We start from the raw sequence: 14,425 nt of genomic DNA, 5'->3' as shown, positions 1-14,425 counted from the left end.
GAAAACAGAAAAGAATTTGTCACTGCTGAGAAGAGTTACTTCTCTGGTAAAAAAAAAAACAAACCTTCAGCCTGCTTTCTTTCAGGAAAGCCAGCAGGATGTTGTGTGCTTGAATGCAAACAATAAAGCTTTACACTAAGATAAGTTTTCTTCCATACACAACGTACAGTTCAAACACCAACTCTGAAATTGGGCAAGCACCCACAGTGCAGTTAGTAAACTGCAAACTGCATGTCTGCAGTTCAATAAACTGAGTCATGAGGTAAGGCTTGTTCCCATAAATGGCACAGCCTTAGATTTCCTAAGCAGCATGTAAGCAGCAATGGAACAAGGACACAAGTGTCTAGGGCAGGCTGGAAAAACATTGAATTTGGGAAGCGATGAACAGGAAGAAAGGAAGAAAAATAACACAGCCACACAAGCAAAGAGCACAGTTAGTTTTCAATGCCAAAATTAAAGGCACTTCTACAAAAAAAGACATCCAGGTGCAACACATGGTGATGCACAGCCTTGCTGGAGTGAACACACAGGTGGTTCTGTCTTCCTTTGGATGAGTCAGTGTGAGAGTGTTTCCACACTAAAACTCTGTGGTCACACACACTTAGCCCAGATTATTCATCTTCTTCCAAGAGCATATCCTTCTCCATGCTGCAAGAACGCATTCCACAGCACTGTCTCTCCACAGCAGCCTTTATTCTGGCATTTCATGACATTTGAGTGTTTGTATTTGAAACCTGACCGCTTGGAAAGGGGAAGAGGGCTATTTGGAATGAAACTGATATAAGGTTTGGTCACCTGGGGCTTCTTTCTGCAGCAAAATAGAACCATAAATATATTTAAGAATCCTAAGTCAGAATCCTCAAGTGACCAGGGCCAAGAGACAACTACACTGCTCTCTCATAAAGCCAAAGAGCTTTGGTCATTGTACCCACTAAACATGTCTGAGCATCAGATCTACTTCTTCTGTGTCATAAAATTAAAGGTGAATTATTTTATCGGCTTAAAATGTTCTACTTAGTTCTCTGTTTCATATTCATATGCTTATTTAGAAAAAAAGAAATTCTTTGCTTGACAGCACAGAGCTATGTGCAAAATCAAATAAAATTTCAAATGATCCCATGACCCAAATTAAGAGAGTTATGCTAATGTTCAAGGGGTCTAATATCAAACTGGAGAATACTTTTTCTATACTGATTCAGATACCAATAGTCCACCCTGGGGCCTGAACTGGCAGTCTACAAACCAATTTAACTTTGCCCACATGACTTGGAAAGGCTTGAAAAGTAGGCTTTAGAACAAAATTTGTTCTGTAATCCTAATCGCAGAGTAATGCTCCTTCGGAATTTTGCTAGTGTTCCAGACACAAATCTAAAGACACTCGCCTTGAGTAGTTTGATGAATAATCTCAACTAGCCAAAGAGAAAAGTCTCTATAATAGCTATATGGAAAGCTAAAACACACTGATTATTTCACTAAGATTGAACTTGCTGCCAAGCTACAGGTTTTTCAAACACTAGCTGAAGTCTTGAAAACCATGCCAAGGAAGCCCTTGTAAGGCAGAAAAGTCAAACCCTTAGGCTAAAAAATTGAAGCCTCCAGGCATTTTCCATATTTGCAGACAGATCTGACACCTGCACCAGGTGAGCTTTGTTCTTCTACTCAGCTCGAGCAGGACCAACCTTTCCCACTCCCACCAGGGGCCCATATTATCCATGAGGTTTTAGCCCTCTCAGAAAATGACTTCCCATCCAGACTGCTTGCTTGATATTAGCAAGGACTTTACAGGGTTATGCTGGTCTCAGGATAGCTTCAGTTGAAAGAGGTTTTCAAAAAGATGTGAATGGGATGACATCAATCCATGAGACTGCCACTCCTGCCTTGATTATTTTATTCATTCCACCAAAAACTTTCGCTATTAAAAAAGCTTTTCAGCTCCTGTTGAGCACTGAGTGTTAGTGCCTTCCAATGAGATGGAAAAAAAAAAAAATCAATTACTGAAAATGATTTCTTACCCCAACATCTGCTCTTGGTTCCTTGTGGTCAGGTAGGACACTGGTGTGGACCTGAGAGAAGGGAGGGGAAAAAAAGGCAAGAAATAATCAAACTCCTTCTGTAAATCTCTCTGCAAAAGACTCATTTTTTTTCCCATGCCCTCAAAAGTGACCCTCAATTCTTCTATTCTAGCTGCAACTTAGTGCACAAAAAGAAACACTCCTTTAATGTAAAGATAATTTAATTGTCTGTTTTATTCTAAATACATGTTGTTATAAAGCACCAATATAAAGGCTACCACAAAGACTTGACAAAGCAGAACCACAGCTTTTCTCAGCCAGCTCTTATCCCTTGATTTCCTACAGTGAGAACTTTGATTTTTCCACAAAAGCCTGGAGATAGTAAAAAAAATGCTATAATTAATTTATTAAGGGACAGCATACTTTAGAAATCTGTGGGAGTCCTCATATGGATGCAATTTTACATTTCGATTTTCCACACTAATACATTAGCAACTCCAAAGCATTTGGAAATCTACAGAAAGCTAGTATAAAATGTTCAATCATGATATTTTTATCTAAAATTAACCTTTAAATGCTTCACGCCCTGAATGAAAATGAAATTACTGGCATTTTCTTGTTGGTGATACCCATCTTTCCCTTTTGAAGCTGAGGAAATAACTTAGAGCAATCTGTTTCTTAAAAGAAAGATGGAGTATCAACACCAAACCAAAAATGCTGTGTCATTTTAAGATGCTAAAAAGCTGCTCTATGTGCCAGCCTCAAAGAAGTGACATCTGGCCCAACAACTGAGGTATTTATATTTTCTAATTATTATTATGGCTATTTATTCAAGAGAAATAAACTAATAATGTAAGAATTAACACTCCTTTTCATAATTTACTTACGTATTTGTAACCCAACAGCAGTTCATATTTTTAACAGTGTATGCGTTTTTATATGAGACTACGTTGTATTTCACAGCAAGAGAAAGCTAATGTTTCTTTTACACATACTGAAATCAAGGAAATTCAACATTAATTTAGAATCAAAGAATATTAATTCCTTCTTTTGCTGGATAAAATATCAATTCAGGAGAACATATTTCAGCTTTTCTGACCCAACACAGGAGCAGAAAGGGATGTCAACACCTGACTAACCTAGAGTCTTCCATATAATAAAAGCATATTCCTGAATTTCAAATGGACTTAAAATACAGAAAAAACTTCTGCTGCATTTTGCAATACTTTTTGGTTCAGCTATGTTTATTTGTTTTCATTGGGTTTTAACCCCTTTAAATTAGACTGTACATTAGACCGTACCTCTCTTCTTCCCAAAGTATATTTTGTTTGAAATTAAATCTAGTGCCTTGATCCAAATGTGTGCAAATATCTGCAATTTCGGAAGCAGTTTTACTATTTGACATTTATCAAAAGAGAAGCCACATATGTGTATGTAAATACATACATGGGTGGTACAGGCTGAACACTATCAGGCTGTCTGTTGGTTGAGTTCCCGAACAAACTCTCTGAATGCTGCAATTACTGGGGTATCATTATGGGGTGTTCACACAGGCCTCATTATAAACATCAGGTCAGCTCATAAAAACTTATAAAACATAAGAAACGAGTCAGTTTTAGTCCCAGTCCACAAAATGGAAGAGAAAAAATGGGAGATAAATACAGAGGATTTGACAGGTCAAATATCCTCCCAGCGCATTTCTTGATTAAACAAACTGCCACACTTTTTAAAACCACGTCATAAATCAACTTTTCCCCTCTGGCCCCATCCAGAACAACTATAAAATCTAAAAGCAAACAGAAAGTCAGATTTTATTCCCAAACCTCCACTACTCTGTTAGAATTTCAGTTTTCCCATTACTCTCTCTAGGTTTTCCTGTGCAAAATGCAAACCTCTGAGTGGGGAGGTCATTCACAACCGGGGTAAGCCCATGCCTGCAGGGAATAGCACCACTACTGCTTTACCTTTGTGACACAAAGAGATCACAAAGGCACACAAGAAACACAGCTTGTGACCTGGACTAAATGCAGCAAAGGTTTTGGCATCCATTCCTGTAATTTTGTGTGTAGAACAACACAGTTACCTTTTTACACCACAGTGGAGGCCTGTGAACCCACTGGGAAAAGGGCAGTGTGATGAAGGTTCGTGCAAGTGAAAGATGCACAAGAGTAGAGTTAGTTTTCAATGCCAAACACATCAGAGTCCAGGAGTTATGACTCCCTGGAATTTCCCAGTCAAACAAATTGCAGCTTCGTGTGTTTGTGCTGGGTGAGCCTAAAATGCCAAAACTGTTATGGGGTTCTGCCACAAAACCAATCAGTTTTTCCTACAGTCCATATAAAACAAAAGAGAAAATCTTTTCAAAATGGACATGCACGTGGTATTGCGGGATTCTACAGTTCCAATGGAAAACCTGATAGGCAGCGAAACTAATAAATGTTAAAACTTCATTAAAGATGAAAACTAATAAAGGGAATATAAGATTTATCAAATTACTGCAACATTGCATAATACATTGCATAATAACTGCATGATTTTTATTATATATTAAGTAGTTTAAACTTACAAAATATTTATATATATATATATATATATATATATATATATATATATATATATGTGCCTGTGTGTGTATATATATATATATATATATATATATATTTCCTACTACAGATAGTAGGGAAAATATGTATGCCCCTATCACTTGCTGTATAGCAACTGATATGGCACGAGAGAAGAATCACGAGATCCCCCAAGCAAAGACTGAGTTTAACATAAATCTAAATAATTTTAATATGTTTTTAGTGTATGCAACGAAAAAAATGGAAGGAAGGAAGAGTTTATTTACCTTCTTAACACAGCACACAGCGTGAGACTGGATTCAATTTTTTTAACCAATTTGAAACAGCATTTTTTCTGCAGAGAAAGCTTTGTCACGTAAGGTTATGCCACAGATAAAAAGTGACAAAGAAAAACGTGTATAACTGTGACAGGGACACTCAGGCATCCCAGTGCCCCACAGTGATGAGTGCTGACTGGCACAGACCCACTGGGGTTTTTTTAAGCAGTTGAATTTTTGCAATCCATGACCACTGGTAGCAAGCTAATGAGCCACAGGCTTTTTCTGCCATTTTTCAGGCTTTTTTGAACAAAGCCCAATGATGCAAAGTAGCCTTCTAAAGTCTTAATAGGTACTGAATATTCTAAGCATTTGGTCAGTTATAATTTTAATGAAATAGAGCAGAAAATCACATTTAAGTCTGTAGCTGTTACAATCAGCCAGTTAGCCTTGCCTCCTCCCCATAATAATTCCCAGGAATGAACCTGTTGAAGTCTGTTTTATGCTGGGAACAATCTGCAAAATTTGAAGAGTAAAAATACCCTTCAAAGTGCTTGTGGTGCCTCCTCTTTCCAGCTTTCTTCCACTGTGAAATAAAATTCACAAAAAGCAAATTCTGGCTTCTGTCAGCAAGCTACAGCTGGAGCATTCCTAAGCTCTTCTGGCTCTTCATTTACATGGAGCAGGCAATGGGGACCTGTGTTCCCAGATCCAAACACCTCAGCCTAGTCACTGCAATGGCACTATTCAAAAATCCCCGAGACAGACTCCACAGTCCAAACAAGGCAGCAGCTAATGGCAGCCAAAGAAATCCAGATGTTCTGACAAATTATATCCCAAAAAATACTCACTCTAGTGCGATGAAGGAAATAGGAAACTTGAGAGGATGCAAGCCCAAGCTGGTAAAAAGCTCCTACAGTTGTCTGATGAACACTCAGGTCAGCTCCACCTCGCTTCAGTGTATGGCAGACAACATGAATTAAAGCAAGTATTACTGGAGTGATCAGATGAGCTCAATGGCATAACAAAATTTCCAGAACATGATCTTCTGCCTAAAAACTTCAGCAAAATTTAAAATTTGACTGTGAATATCTGACAAAATAAACTGAAATCCTATATTTTGATTTACTGAATAAACAGCCTTTTTTGAATATGCTAAAGTCCACGTTTCATAATTTGCATCTATTACCATAGAAGCTGCAGTAAGAAATCTTAGTATAAATTAAGCATGATGCCATTTCCACTGACGAACCAGTTACAAGAAACAAGATTGATTTTATTCATTTTTTAGAGGTATATCCAAGTGTTCCAGTTCCTTACCAGATTGCAACATCTACTCAAGTGACAAAAGATTATTCACATATTAAACACAGAAAAAAAGTCTTGCTGCCTTAAACAAGTCCAGACCCTTCAAGACTCCACACAAAATACCCCTGTCTTCTGACTCATGGCAGAAGCTGAAATGAAGAACTCAGAATTTAACTTGCTGGAGCAGTCCATGAACCTCCAAAGTTCCCTTGAGGAGCTTGTATTATCCCTCTGCCAAGAAGACCTAAGTGCATTTCCAGCTGGGGGCCTTGAGTTCAATATTTTGAAAGAGTTATTTTCATGTGAGGTACCAAACTAACCAAATATAGAAGCAAACAGTGGTTTTAAGATCACCCCCAAAAAACAGTGAAGATTTTATCCCCCACTCCATGTTTTATGGTAACTTTTTAACATAAATTTTTAGATTCTAAAGTGAACACTTTCTAACTACACATTGAAATTATTTTAATTTCCTATTTCCTCTGCCTCTCTTCTGACTGGAAGGTCATTCAAAACACAGGATTGCAATGATAGCTCAGAGTCCTTTCCTAATCTACAGCCCATCATTATTCATGGCAAGTTTATACTCCTTTGCTCTTCTGCCAACATGGTGTCTTAGATAAGTAATTCTTTTCTGTTCCTCATACTGGTCTCCTGATGAATCAATGAGAAAGGAATCATATGCCCTCTTGTACTTCATTTTGTTAGGATAATAAGCCAATCTTTTCCAGTACACTGTCATACCATAAGCTCTGCATTCCCCAAATCACATCATCTGCTCCAGTCCTATGTCACACTTTGAACAACTAATTTACCTTTTTTTTTCCTTCACACCATTTGTTTCTGATGTATTAAGTCTTTGTTCACCCAAAAAACTTCATGTTATTAGAAAAGCACAGAGGCATGTACTGAGAGTCTACTTTATTTCATCCTGTTTGCATTGTTCCAGCTGGCAAACGCTTTTTTTTTAGGAGAACTAAGGGAAATTTCTGCACACACCAAACTTTTCTCTAACACATAGAAGCTGAAGGACTCTCGCACAAACATCCACAAAAGCAAAGAAAATTATATTTGCCAAGAAGGATTTTTCTTTTCTTCTCCTGACAGTTTGTGATAATGTTTAAAAAACAGCTGAGGCTGAGGTCTGGTGCTAGCATTACCTAATGGATAGGATTTCACTTCTCCTTTACAGAATTAGGGGTAAAATTGCTCATCAGATTTACTGTGGCAGAAGGTGTATTTTAGACAGATGAGAGGGAGTAGGAAAATATTCGGGGCTTCCTACAAGCTCTGGTTTTTTTTGCCTTCATAGACAGGATCTATTTATTCACAAAAGTCTGTTCTAGCAAGATTATAGCTGCACTTCCATAGTGAATGTCCCTTCCAGCCTGTGGAACTGCAGCATGAGAATTCATGAGAATTACTGCTCTGTCCAGGGCTCCCACATGCTCCGTCCACATTTCTAACAATCCGCGCTCGAGGGGAGCAAGGAATTTTCTCTAAAGAGCCTCCAGAAGATCCTGGGAAAATAAATGTTGCCAGCTATCCAAATATAAACACTCCCAACTACCCAAATATAAACATTTCTAAAGCTATCTAAAAAGAAAAAATGTACATTTTTTTTTTTTCATTTGAGAAAGCATTTTTTCTTGGGTTAAAACAGTTAAACCTGCATAGCAAGAATTAAATTCTTAAGTACACAAACACTAAAACCCATAACCTCCTGATCAGCTATCTTTAAATAGTTTTTGCTAGTGCTCTGCCCTTTGCTCCCTGTCTTCTGAGATGAGAAACTGAAAGGAGTTTTATTTATTTATTTATCAAATAAATTCACTGCTGGCTTTGGAAGAAGTTTCCAGACAAATGTGTCATCTGTCCCACAATCTAAATTAGTTTCTGTTTTAAAGGAAGGAGGAGGTATCACTGGGAACAAGTATCTCTGTGGGACTATTTCACTATGCAGCAACCCAAAAGAAACTTTGTGCCTACAAGCGAAGGTAAAAAGCAGTTTTCACACAGCACCTTCTCTCTCCTGTACCAGACACAGGTTTGTGTGAAGAGAAGTTCATTTTCCCATCAGTGATACTGTATTCATGGCTACATCCCCATTAAACACACGTGATTTTGCTCTCCAAACCATTTCACAGGAAGAGCAGCTTTCCTCACCAGAGTGTGCGTCATTGTGCCTGACTGCCACACAAAGATAAACCCTTTCCCTCCTCTACAGCGTCAATTCTACTTTTTTTAAAGCACAACTGCAATCTGCAAGACATGGTAATCCTCTTCTGCAAGCATGATCAAGCTCTTGCAGAGATGTTACTTAAAACCAGGTAAGAAATGAGCTCCCTACTTTCAGACTGATAAGCAGGCTCAGGAAAGTTCATAGTCACAGCTGCCTGAGATAAGTAATTAAACTCTGATTCTTACGAAGCACAAGGTGTGAATAAAGACATTAGGTGTATGTTTTTAAGCAATCATTTTGCCTCTTTCAGAATTAATGCAGAAAGATGCTAAGGCTCAGAGAGCCAAATATATTTCAATATTTTCACTGCTTAGAAAAAACAAAATAAGAGTTTTTTCAGAACCTGAAAAGTGGCCTTTTTTTGGGGAACTGTTTCAGTGATGCTTTTTCTGCAAATAAAAGGATCTATTAGGAACAATATTGTTGGCAAAGCTGCTTAGGTCTGAAATTTGACCACCACACTTCTATTTCTAGAAATTACTTACAGATTCTTTCTTCCTTTTTATATTGCATCTTCTTATTTGGAAATTCAGCATGACATTGTTTTCTGGGAAAGATAGGATCTGTTATCAGACAAGCTGATGTAAGATGGAAACAGGCACTTTTTTCTTGGCCCAAGGTTCCTTCAGGAACTAAAGAAAGCTCGTGCTTCTGAAAATTTCTGTGTTTTCTCCATCATACCGCAAGAATAGGGGTTGAAAAAAGCACGTGCACATTTCCACAGCAAGGATTTTATGTAATCTAAATTAGATGACAGAGTTGATTTCTCTCTAAATAAAGTGAAAGGAACAGATACATTTTGCCGTAGACAAATCTAAATTTACATAACTTGAAATGGGTCACTACAGATAATGCAACATCTTGAGGAGGGACTTCTGAAAAACAGTGAGAGATTCTATCCGTTTAATAAACCACATAGTCTGTGCTTCCAAAAATGTGTTGGTGGCCTCATGTATCATAAGGCCACAGGCCACAAGTTGTAGGTATCATAATTCAGCCAAGTACAGAGCAGCTTCACTCCTTCCACATGGAGCAGAACCTCCTTCCCTGACAAAGGGAGTCATTATTTGTAAAAGAAAACCATTTTAACACATGATGGATGATATGAACAGTAACTTTACATGTGAAAATATGGTAACCTCCTCAGCCTGAGGACAGCTGGTGATATAGCATCCCCAATAGCACAGCATCCCATGTGCTGGCAGGATAATGGTAGTTCTGGAAAATTAATGTTTAAAGGCTTCCCCTTCCACAACTCAACTAAAAGGGAAAAAGATATATGCAACAAGGAAGAGCTTATATGTGAAATAATGTTGTATTCACAGAACATCGCACAACTCATGCCATAAATTCTCCGTAAATTATTGCAGACCCACATTGCATCCAATATTACTATTATGGTGGAATCATAGAATCATCAGTGTTGGAAAAGCCCTCCAAAAGGAGTCCTCCAACTCAACCATCTTACAGATGGGTCCTTCTGACAAAAATCAAAAGCAAGACAAAACTCCATTAGATAAAAATGCATTCATTTTTATCTAATTAATTCCAGGAAACATTTCAAGATATTAACTAAGCTAGCATGAATGCCAAGGGTCACGTGCCCAGTTTTCTAATAAAACCCATTCAATTTCCAATGTTAAAAAAGCCATATCCAGCAGCTGAATTGTCCAAGTTAATTCAGAATCAAACCCCAAAAATACAACCCCAAAAACACAACCCAAAACACCTCCTACACACAGATTTATGACTTTTATTTGTCATACCACAAATAAAGAGTCCAAGTCCTCATCCACAACAGCAACAGCCACACTGAAAAATGACAAACAAAACATGAGGATGTAATGAGGTCAATGAACACTGGAGATGAGTAGAGAGTCTAACCTTAAAGGGAGACAGACAGTGTCTGTTTCACACACATCATTTGAAACACCCCATATAAAAGTTTATCACATCTTTCTGAAGACAGAAAAATCCCATTCTCACATATATGCCCCAACTTAGTCATTATTTTGTACAGTACCAGTATCATCAGAATTATTTTGAAATTAATCCTGAGTCTTCTCTCCATCTTTAAAACTTCCATAAAGTTGGCCAAAATTAATTTTGTCACTTCTAGCTTATTTCACAAAGGAAAGAATAAAAAGGCTCAAAATGCTTTTCAATATTTTGGCTAGCAAATCAAAAAAATATTTTTAAAATCTAAGAAGCTAATAATTTAACTTTAAAAAGAACCAAACACCAGCAAAATCACAATAAGTATTTCCATACACATCTCCTAGAATTCGCTACAATTTCCTCTATTTGCACATAAATATTAGCACCATTAAAAACCATCTTTATTCAGATGTACAAGAACGAAAATGGGCAGTTAAACCAAAGTATACCAATTGTTTATTTATGCACCTTCAATAGACATGGCCTAAACGAGAATAATTTCTTTTTGTTGCAGTCTGTGATTTCATTAAGTCACTCTGCTCAGCTTTAAGCACTAAAGATCTTGAAATAATACCTAATTTAATACTGCTGCAAGAACCTTAACTCCAAAGCTATCAGCACAGACCTCATCAGAGAGCCATTAATAAAATGCTCTTTATTGAAGTCTATCTTTTGGTTTTGAAAAGATCAGAGTGGAATAAAACCCACATTAATGATCTTCAGTAATCATTCCCTGCAAAAACTAAAACATGCTTGGACTTGAAAGCACACATTTAAAAATAATAGCTGAGCATTCTTTTAAAAGGAAGGCCCAGCACTGATCTAAATTTCATGTGAGGCTTCAGCTCAAGATTATGTTAGGATTAACAAAGTGTGCATGACAGGTGTGATTTAAAGACTGCAGCTTAAAATTCTCCTCCTTCCACACAAATCTCATGGCACAGAAAGGCAGTGATTTCTGTACCACTCTCTACCACAAACCTTTGAGCAATCCACAATTGCAAATACCTTGAGAGGGACAGTTTCAGGGCATGTGAAGGTCCTCAAAAACGCCAAGAATTCTCAAGGTTGGTCTGAGTTAACAATACTTCCCTTTTCCCTTGTGCATGTAAGAATAAACCAAGAGCCCTTGAATGAAGCCCATGAAGAACGTTTTGCAAACACAAGAGTGACAGACTTGCAGACCTCTGCAGGAAGGTTGATTGTGTGAAATAGCAAGCTCAAAAGCTAGACATTTATGGAAGCCGTTTTCTGGTCAATATTCATCTCATAAAAGCCATCCATGTCTATGTAAAACTAAATGCCTTTGTCCTGCAGAATGGAGGACCTAAGATGCTGGAGCCAGGACATCAATTCTCTGCTCCACCTGTCCTCTCGTTTCTGTCATGGTAGTTTTTGTTTCCCCTACCCCAATTTAATTCAACTGTTAATTTATTTTCTACCTAGCATCTTTGTCCTTAGCACACAGCAATTCCTTCCATGCTGCCACAGTGAAACACGTCCTTCCTGAGGCAGCACTTCCCTTAATTCCTCACCATGACTCACAACAGGACAAAGAATGACATTTTCAGCCTCTGTCAGAGGGAAGTCAGACTGCACAGCACTCAGCACCCAGACCCTTCTTTTCTTCAAAAGCCATGTGCCAACCCAGGCGTATTTTCTCCTGAGATATTTCTCTCCTGGAAGAGAGAATTGCTTTTCCTGCCTAACAGTGAGCTGAACACAGTGATCTACAAAGCCCTGCTGAGGAAAGCTGGTATTTAACACCTCAACCTGGACAGCACCAGGATGGATCACATGTCATAAGCATCCTTCCAGGATTCCTGGACTCCCATGATCAGAAACTTCTATTTGCTGGTAGGCCAAACTTCTACTCCTTTCCATTCTTCACTACCAAGAATTTGATAATAAAGTTTGCTGCAGAAGTTTCCTTTTCATGTAAGTCATTATGACGTTTTACCACTGGCATATGAAACAAAAGTTAAGTTGGTTACTCTTTTTTATTTTATGGACATAAAAAGGAAACTCATGCAAATAAATGCCTTCATTTAAAAACATTACCATTCCCTCTTTTCAAGTTTCATTTGTGAACATAGCTGGTAGAAGCCTTGGGAAAAGGCACACAGCTGCTGAAGGACTACTTTTTGGCACATGTCTCTTCCAAGTTCTTCCAAATGACAGAACCCATTTTACTCCTAACTTCAGTTTCTACTTAAAAATACCATACCAGTTATCCATAACATATAATCACAGAAACTTGGTTCTTCCAAAGACAACATTAAGAAGCAGCAGCTGGAAATGTCAGCATCATGAGAAGTATTATTAGTCTCACAGCCAAAAAATTCCTGTTGGTTCTTCTGGTTTGCCATGTATTGATGATCATTTTACAATCATGCACTTCACCTGCCTACACACAAGAGAGCTCCTGCCAGTACTATAGCTACCATAACCCCACAAATCCAAGTGAAGTCTGGAAGATATTTTTTTTTCCCTGCTAAAAAGTGATCTTCAAATGACAAAGAATTATTCAAGGTTTAACCTTTTTGTTCATCTACTGTGTTGTGGATGCTAAAGATCTCTCAAGGGCAGAGCTACTGTTCTTGTTCCATTTCACCAAAGACATAAGCACAGTGTCATCCCAGCAAACTACACTTTCCAGGAAAGAACGTCTGTAGGCTGGCTTCCATTTTGTCTTGCATATTTCTCTGTAAAGATAAGCACCAGTGCCTGGTGAACATCGTTTAAGAACACCAAACTTCCTGAGCAGATGCTCAGTTTGCTTCCAGCACTGCCTCCATATAGCAAAGCAACGACAAAAGCCACTTCCAGTTATGCAGCTCAATTGTATTAACAGCAGTATTTCTTCCTCTCCCTTTTTTTCTCCCCTAAATTTCCCACATCCTGTGCTGATAATAAACAGCTCCAATGCATTCTGTATAAATCCTGCTCTGTTGGCAACCCATGAATCATGTGGCAGTATAATTCCTCGTGCCTGCAGGGCACAGATAAAGGCTGCCCCGTGGCACGGGGCCAGTGCAGCACATTCACTGGTTCCAGACACCAGGAGTCGGCATGGTCACGCTGAACCCAGAAAAGGGTTTTACTCTTTTCTCTGTATATCTTATTCTTTTGTTAGTAACCACAAATCAAACTAGGCTCTGTGCTTGACTCGGAGCAACCAGCTCACTGGCCACCAAGTTTGCATCACAAAGGAAAGTCATCTCTGCTTTTCTAAACTCCCACATTCACAGCCTTTTTATATTAAGGCCTTAACAAACTCCATCTGCAAAGTTTCAAATTCAAAATTATCAAAGTTCGCATACATGTCTTTTAACTTTCACTTACATGTCTTTTAACTTTCTTTTAATCCTTACCGTAACATTGGCAAATATATTCCTGGGTGTGATCTACTAGCATTTATAATAGGATTTCACAGAAATTTTTTCTTGTACAAATATTTTAATATACACCACTTTCCATGAGGAGACACACACACATTAGACTGCACTAAACAACTGTTCGATTATCTACTCCTGACTTTCCTGCTCTTTATTTTCTGAGAATAAGATTTGCTCTCTCCATATATGAAAGAAAATTATTCATAAACGGTCTCATGCTCCTGCAAACTTCAGTAATTTCTGTACAACAGTAGATCAGTAGATCAGAAAAACCTGACACCCACATTTCAAATTTTAAAGAAACAAACAAAAAACCTCTCCACTTGTTTGCATATTAAAACAAGCAACACCACCATACTCAAAATAAGTGAAAACAAGCTGCAGTGAATAGTCAGGGTGAAGCCCCCAGAGGCTGACTGGCAGCCAAGCAGGACAACACAAAATATTTCAGCAAAGGTTACACACAGTAACATTTAAGTTAAAGGCAGCTCAGTCGGGTAACTAAACGAAATGCCAGCTCAAATCACATTCCTGACCATCACACACAGTTATATTCCATGGAACTCACTCCAGTGTATCTGCAGCTGCAAAAAAGGGTTAATAAACCAAGAAGCTATGGAAAAGCTTTGGATCCCTATTCATTTCAGGTAGACAGATGAACTCTAGCTACAAAAGCATTAAAAGAAAA

At 38.1% G+C, this 14,425-nt stretch overlaps 1 protein-coding gene across 1 annotated transcript in view; it reads right to left on the bottom strand.

Annotated features, from left to right (window-relative positions):
* The window catches only part of LOC128949960 (inositol polyphosphate 4-phosphatase type II-like), a gene marked incomplete at its 5' end in the record, with an annotated part of 107,856 nt that extends 105,805 nt beyond the window's left edge, over positions 1-2,051 (bottom strand). The window contains one exon of the mRNA XM_054294853.1: positions 2,013-2,051. Coding sequence (XP_054150828.1) covers positions 2,013-2,051 — 39 coding nt within the window. The remainder of the gene's footprint in view (positions 1-2,012) is intronic.
* Between the last annotated feature and the right edge of the window lie 12,374 nt (positions 2,052-14,425).

The sequence above is a fragment of the Melozone crissalis genome, unplaced genomic scaffold (genome assembly GCF_028551555.1).
Source record: "Melozone crissalis strain CALT ecotype California unplaced genomic scaffold, PUWL_Pcris_2 ptg000347l_1, whole genome shotgun sequence".
NCBI classification, from domain to species: Eukaryota; Metazoa; Chordata; class Aves; order Passeriformes; family Passerellidae; genus Melozone; species Melozone crissalis.
This window is presented reverse-complemented; position numbering and strand designations above follow the sequence as displayed.